Genomic DNA, 6,906 nt, shown 5'->3' with positions numbered 1-6,906 from the left:
TGAGGACGCGTCGCGCGCGCGCGACGCCGCGGGCGGGCGAACGGACGCGCGCGCGGCGAGCGAGGGCGTGAAGACGCGACGACGGTGGTGGCGGCGGCGCGAATCGACCGACGCGCGTCGTGACGCGCGTAGAGCGCCGTCGCGCGCGCGCGCGCGATGTCCAAGGCGGCGATGGACCTGTTGACGCTGCGCGATCGGTGTAAACGCGACCCGGAGGGGTACGGGGAGGAGGCGGCGATGCAGACGCGGCGGTACGAGGCCCTGCGCGCGCTCTTCGCGATGAAACCGTCGAGGGAGCACGCCGAGTTCGGTGAGCTCGTGAGCTTCATCTCGCACGTGAGTGGGGTGTATCCAGAGCTCACGCGTGGGTTCGCGGAGGGGGTGGTGGATCTGTTGGAGCGACACGCGGGAGGCTTGGACGCGTCGACGCGACGGGCGCTGGTGAGCGCGTTGATTTTGATGAGGAATAAGGGCTCGATCGGGGTCGAGGTGACGCTGCCGTTGTTCTTCAAGCTGTTTCGGGTGAAGGATAAGTCGTTGCGGGTGATGATGTTCAAGCACATCGTGAGCGACGCCAAGGCGGCGAATAAGAAGAGGACGAATGATAAGTATAATCGAACGGTGCAGTCGTTTTTGTACGCCGCCATCAAGGATGAGAACGAGACGACGGCGAAGAAGGCGCTGGCGGTGCTGACGGACATGTATAGGAGGAATATTTGGACGGATGCGAAATCGGTGAATCTCGTGGTGGAGGCGTGCAAGCATCCGTCGCAGAAAATTCTCGTCGCGGCGTTGAAATTCTTCGAGGGTCAAGACGAAGCCGCCGAGGCCGCGGCGGCGGAGGGCGACGAGAGCGATTCGGAGAGCGATCCGGCGGCGCGTGAAAACGATATTAAGTGTCGTACCTCGGGTGGGGTGTCCAAGACGGACGTTTTCAAGGCTTACAAAACGGTGCGTATATTTTCTCGCCGAGACGCGTTTATTTTTCCACGCAAACAGAGCCGAGGATGTTCAAATATATTTGCTACTCTCGAGGTTCGACGGTGACGACACTCAATCACCAAGATCGCTGAGGCTTTTTGTTTCGCGCTTACTTATTTTTTTCTCGATCCGACGCGCTCGAACGTCACAGAGACTGATCCGTCTTCTTCACGTCACCGCAGGGCGTCGCGTCTTCAAAGAAGAAAAAGCAAAAGAAATTGAAGCGAACGATCAAGAGTATGCAGCGAAAGGAGAGAAACGCTGAGAATGCCGTGGACGCTAGGTTTGCCGCTCTTCAGCTCATCAACGACCCGCAGGCGCTCGCGGAGCTCTTGTTTCACAAACTTCAAATCGGGCACATGTCGTACGACACAAAGATGTTGTGCATCATGATGATGTGTCGCATCATCGGTATGCATCAGCTCATCATGCTGAACGTCTACCCGTTCTTGCAGCGATACATTCAACCGAGTCAGCTGGAGGTACGTTACGCGCTCGCCGCTCGCTCGAAAACACGTACCGTTACACGACTCGCGGTGGATGACAAAAACTCAAGGCTAAGGGGATTCCAAACGTGACCCATACCAAGCCTCCGCTTAGTACCTGACGCGAGCACGCATCTACGCGCGCGCTGGTGATTTCGCAAGCTCGATACTAACCGAAGAACGCTCTTCCGTCGTAGGTGACGCGACTTCTCGCCGCCGCCGCGACGGCGTGCCACGAGCTCGTGCCGCCAGACGCGCTGGAGCCGTTGTTGCGTCAACTCGTCAATCAATTCATTCACGATCGTGCTCGACCGGAAGTCGCGGCCGTCGGCTTGAACGCCGTGCGCGAAATCTGCGCGCGATGCCCGCTCGTCATGAATGAGGATTTGCTCCAAGATTTGGCGCAATATAAAAAGGCCAAGGATAAGCCGGTTTCCAACGCTGCGAGAGGACTCATCGCGTTGTTTCGAGAGCTCGCACCGGGTCTCCTCGAAAAGAAGGATCGTGGCAAGGGCGTCGATATGTCGCGCACGCTCAAGGCGTACGGTGAGACCGAAGTTGTCGATCGTATCGAGGGTGTCGATTTGCTCCAACGCGACTTGCTGAAACGCAAACGCGAAGAGGAGGAGGAGGCGTACTCGGAGGATGACGACGAAGAGAACGACGAAGAGGACGAAGAAGAAGAAGAAGAAGAAGAAGAAGAAGAAGAAGAAGAAGAAGAAGAAGAAGAAGAAGAAGAAGAAGAAGAAGAAGAAGATGAGTTTGAGACTGGGAAGCGCGAGAGGGAGGACATTGAAATCGATCCCGACGCTCCGCCACCAAAGATTCGTAAGAACGGAAAGCTCTCGCTCTCTGAACTCAAGAGACGTCACAAGGCTCTCGTGCAGAAGCGAAAAGAAGAGGAAGAAGAAGAGGCTCGCGCCGAGCGTGAGGAAGAGGAAGAAGAACTCGGAGGTCCCATTGAGCAGGAGCGTATTCTCACCTCGGAGGATTTCAAGCGCATCAAGGCGCTTCAAACCGAGAAACAGCTCGATGCCGCGCTCAAGCGAGCGGGCGCGAACAAGTCGGCAACGGTGGCGAGTGATAATATCAGGTTGATGATGCGCCGGGCCGATCGCGCGACCGATCGTCGCGTGAATCCCGACGCGCTCGCCGCCACGGGCATCAAGAGAGCGCACGACAAGGCGGCACGTCTCGCCACCGTCCTCGCCGGTCGCGAGGACAACGAATACGGGTCGTCGACGGTGCGGAAGCAAAAGAAAACCGGTGGTTCGAGCAATGCAGAGAAATCAAAGAGGAAGAACCTTCCACTCGCGGCTCGCATACACGCCGCGACGCGTAGACGCAACGCGCCGAAAATCAACGGAAAGCAGCAGCGTGGGCGAAAGGTTTGGAAGAACAAGTAGTACCGACGAACAAAAGAATGCTTCATTAAATTTTTCGAGCTTTGTAACACAAGATGTAGGACATGTGGTGATCGCCGCCGCCCTTGAGCTTGAGCACCTCTTCCTCAGTGGTGGGAATCTGCTTTTCGTCGTCAAACTGTGTCCACGAACCGTTGTCGTGTTTGACCCAAGAGACGTAATGTCCGCTGTCGGCGCTTCGACCCTTGTGAGTTAGAACGGCGATGAGATCGTAGAAACCGGTGAGTCGAGTTCCCTCGAGAGGATCGACCTCGGGTTCGGGCGCCGTTGAGACTGGCGCCACGTCGCTCGTCGCCGCGGACGACGCCGGGGCGTCACCCATTGCGGTGTCACTACTCTCCTCTTTCGCCCCCTCGAGTGCCGCCTTCTTTTCATTCATTCGTTGCGTCGCGGCGTCGTCCTCGCGCTTCAATTTCAGCTTTCTCGCCGGATCGAGCTCCGCCTTGAGCTCGTCGGTGCAAAATTCGTACGCGTCCAGAGTGATGGGAAACGTCACCGCTCGTAAAATCTTAGCCTTGGCTCGAATGTCAGCCTTGTAAAAGAACCTCACGAGTTGCGTCGTGAGGTATTCTGGGAGGGATGAAATCTTCGATGCGCCCTCGAACACGGCATCTCGTCCGAGCGCCTCGGATCGTAACTCGCGCGTATCGTTCAAAGCGATTCTAAATCCCTCCGTCACGTGGTTCACCTCGATCGTGATGTTGCACTTCAACGAGTACTCGATCGATTCTTCGTTCCGCGTCTCACCACTCTCCGAACACTTTAACTCTCGTCGCATCCCGATCCCGAATAACCTCTTCATCTCATCCGGAGTTTCCGTGCTCAGCGCGTGCATCACCGCGCTCCAACACTCCTCGGCGTCCTGCTGCATCGGCACCCCCCCCGGTCCGTGCTGCGCGAACTGCGGATGCATCTGTCTCAACACATTCAAAAACCGCACCGGCATCACCGCCTCTCGCGCCCGTTCGACGTCACCGAACACGTCTCTCAGCGCGCTCGTCAACGCCGCCGTCCCTCGCCCTCGCCCGCCGTCCTCCGCCGTCCACCCCGCCACGGTCTCCCGCAACCCAGCGCACGCGCGCAGGCATTGCAACACACTGTTCGCGTAACACGTGTTCCCCAGATTCACCATGCCCGGTCTGAACTCGTCGCCCGCCGCCGCCGCGTCTCGCTCCCGCTCCGGCAGATCCTCCACGAATTTCACCGCCGTCGCCGGCGCCTCGATCGTCGCCGTCGAGCCGAACATCATCAACCGTTTATTCCGCCGCGCCAGGTCCTCCAATCCGCACGTCCGGAGATCGGTATCGTCCGCAAGCGGTCGCCCACCGCGCAGACCGGTGACCTTGACGCGATCGACCGGGACGCCCGTGAGCGACGCCAGCGTCGCCCTGAGCGCGGCGCCGGTGCCGTCGAGATCGACATCGACGTCGTACGTTTTCGCGCCCCACTTCACCGCGATCCGCGTCGAAGGCATCGCTCGCGTCGTCGTCCACGGCGCGATGTGCGGTCGCGTCGATGGGAATTTAAAATAAATGCGTCGACGACGACGATGTCGATGGGCGACGCGTGGACGACGACGCGACCGGTCGACGCGCGCCGACGCGGGTGGAGGCGGGGCGAAAAAATTATCGCGCGCGGTGACGTCGCGAGCGCGTCGCGAGGACGCGGCGGTGCGACGCGGTCGCGTCGCGGGCGTCGCGCGAGAAAGTGCGCGCGACGACGCGCGTGGGACATCGCGCGAGCAGAGCGCGACGCGCGCGGCGTCGGGGCGCGCGCGCGGCGGCGGGGTGAGGGGTGATTTCTCGCCATGCGTTCGCGCGACGACGACGCGGCCGTGGACGTGGACGCGGACGTGGGTGCGGATGCGGCGGTTGACGGTGCTGACGGAAGAAACGCGCGGTTTTTGGCGCTCACGCGGGCGGGGAAGCCGGCGTGGGACTCTCGAGGGGTGTCGTCGGAGTCCGTGACGCTGTGTGCGGCCGTGCAGGCGCTGGCGGCGAACGCGGAGGCGCAGGGAGGTGGTGAATTGGAGGGCGTGGATTACGCGGGACGGGCGCTCGGGTGCGCGTCGACGTCGACGATGATTTACGTCGCGTCGAGCGCTGAGGGGGAAAGCGTTGGGGTGTTGCGGAAGAAATTGAAGTACGTTGAAGATGTGATGACGTCGTGCGTGACGAACGCGGCTTTAGTGGGTGCTCTCGGGAAGAATTCGCGGTTCGACGTTCGCAGAGCGATGGCGGCGGCGACGCTCGCGGACGAGCGCCTACACGAGCTCGCGACGAGAGGATTGAGAAGAGATACGGCGTATGTGTTCGATACGTATCGAACAGTCGGGATGAGTCACGAGGTGCGACGATCGGCGACGCGAGCGATGGGTGACGCACTTCGATTGGTGACGAAACCGTTCGCCGGCGTCGCGTTCGGGATCGGTGACAGTCGATTGGTGACGTACGTCAAACCCAGGGGACATCGACCGCAGACGATCTCGGCGAGAGACGTGATGGTGTTGATGAATTACGCGCGCGCGACGTCGCGCTCGGCGGAATCGAAGAAAGAGGGTGAGGATGAGGGCGACGCCACTCACGCCGAGTCGTTTGGGCGCGTGTGCCTCCCCGAGTTCAATCCGGATGGGTTCATGCACGCATACGTGTCGTACATAGAGGCGAAAAGTGGAGACACGGAAGCAAGAGAGGGCGACGAAGAGAAGAATGACGCTGTCGCGTCCTCGTCGACGTCGCGCGAGCGCGTCGGTGTGTGTTTTCTGACGGCATCCGCGGAAGCTCTCGAGGAGTGTCGCGCGGCGCGAGACGCGTTGGAGAAGCGATTAAACGCCGACGACACGCTTACGACGATCGCACGCGCGGCGCGTCGACAGTTACGCGTCTCGGACGTCCCCGAAGATGTTCTCGGCAGGTACCAAGTCGAGCACGACGAACCGCTGTTACACTTTGTGTACAACCGTCCGGCGCGACAACAGCACGTCTCTTCGGCGTTCGCGTCGTCCGTGAGCGACGATCGATCCGTTGAGACGATCACGCGCGCGTACGCGATGATGTACGAGAATATGACAGAGTTGGACGGAACCGTGGACGCGACGACGAAACCTCCGATGGAGCACTCGGCGCAGCGCGTGCGGTACGAGCGTCGAAAGCGTGACTCCGTCCTCGCGTGCGTCGGCGGTGACTTTGAGATTTATCTCACCTTTAAGCCGAGCGCCACCGTCACCGTCGCCGTGGCGATGTGTAACCGTCTGTGCGTCTGGCTCAGGGTATCCGAGCCCGAGCTCTTCCTAGAAAACTTAGTATAATTTTAACGTGCGCGCGCGCGTCCCGGCGGCGACGACGGCGCGTTTCCACATTTCGTAACACAGTGTAAAGTAAATCACATCAAGTAAATCACAACACGTAGCGAGTACAAAGAACGCGTTCCACTAAAAACCCTCAACGCGCGGCGAACGACCGCGCTCACCCCGCGCCCGCGCGAGAGATTCTCGCAAACTCTGGAATCTCATACTTTCTCCCGAGCGCGTCGTACGCGCACGCCAACGCCGCGTCGCATCGCACCACACCGCACGCCATCAACCCCTCCCTCGCGTTTTCACCCACGAGCACCTCATCCGCGCACGCCCGCAACGTCATCCACACGTTCGCGTCGCCTCCGTACGCGCTCGCCGTGTCCCAAAATTCACTCCGTCGCCGCGTCATCACCGCCGCATCGCCCTCGCACGCCCCCAGCGCGCGCGCGTGCGCGCTCGAGCCTCTTTTCACGAGCGCGAGCGCGCGCGGGACGCCGTCCTCGACGCCCTCGACGCCCTCGACGCCCTCGACGCGTCCCGTCGACGCCGCGCATCCCATGTCCCGATCGCCCGTCACCCGTCGATCGTCACCCGCGCGCGACGCGCGCCGTCGAGCGGGCGCCCACCGCGACGTCCCCGATCGCGCGCGCTCGACGACCGCGGCGCGGTGTCGCGTTCGCCGCGACGCGCGGCGCGCGATCGGGGACGCCACGCATTCGCG

General features: G+C 61.0%; 4 protein-coding genes across 4 annotated transcripts; 2 read left to right on the top strand and 2 right to left on the bottom strand.

The window, feature by feature from the left end:
* Positions 1–156: 156 nt before the first annotated feature.
* OT_ostta17g01510 (Sda1) lies at positions 157–2,872 on the top strand (the record flags this gene model as incomplete). Its single annotated transcript, XM_022984433.1, has 3 exons — positions 157–951; positions 1,164–1,463; positions 1,664–2,872. The coding sequence occupies 3 exons, from the start codon at positions 157–159 to the stop codon at positions 2,870–2,872; spliced, it is 2,304 nt and encodes a 767-aa protein (XP_022840461.1).
* A 25-nt stretch (positions 2,873–2,897) lies between these two features.
* On the bottom strand, positions 2,898–4,364 carry OT_ostta17g01500 (Ubiquitin supergroup; the record flags this gene model as incomplete). Its single annotated transcript, XM_003083873.2, has 1 exon — positions 2,898–4,364. One exon carries the CDS (start codon positions 4,362–4,364, stop codon positions 2,898–2,900), a length of 1,467 nt encoding a protein of 488 aa, XP_003083921.2.
* A 333-nt stretch (positions 4,365–4,697) lies between these two features.
* Positions 4,698–6,197, top strand: OT_ostta17g01490 (Vacuolar fusion protein MON1; the record flags this gene model as incomplete). Its single annotated transcript, XM_003083872.2, has 1 exon — positions 4,698–6,197. One exon carries the CDS (start codon positions 4,698–4,700, stop codon positions 6,195–6,197), a length of 1,500 nt encoding a protein of 499 aa, XP_003083920.2.
* Positions 6,198–6,354: 157 nt separating this feature from the next.
* On the bottom strand, positions 6,355–6,744 carry OT_ostta17g01480 (unnamed product; the record flags this gene model as incomplete). The annotated part of the gene is made up of 1 exon (XM_022984419.1): positions 6,355–6,744. The coding sequence occupies one exon, from the start codon at positions 6,742–6,744 to the stop codon at positions 6,355–6,357; it is 390 nt and encodes a 129-aa protein (XP_022840460.1).
* Between the last annotated feature and the right edge of the window lie 162 nt (positions 6,745–6,906).

Source organism: Ostreococcus tauri, assembly GCF_000214015.3.
Source record: "Ostreococcus tauri WGS project CAID00000000 data, contig chromosome 17, whole genome shotgun sequence".
NCBI classification, from domain to species: domain Eukaryota; kingdom Viridiplantae; phylum Chlorophyta; class Mamiellophyceae; order Mamiellales; family Bathycoccaceae; genus Ostreococcus; species Ostreococcus tauri.
Note: the sequence above shows the minus strand (reverse complement) of the source record. Positions and strands in the feature narration are given on the sequence as shown.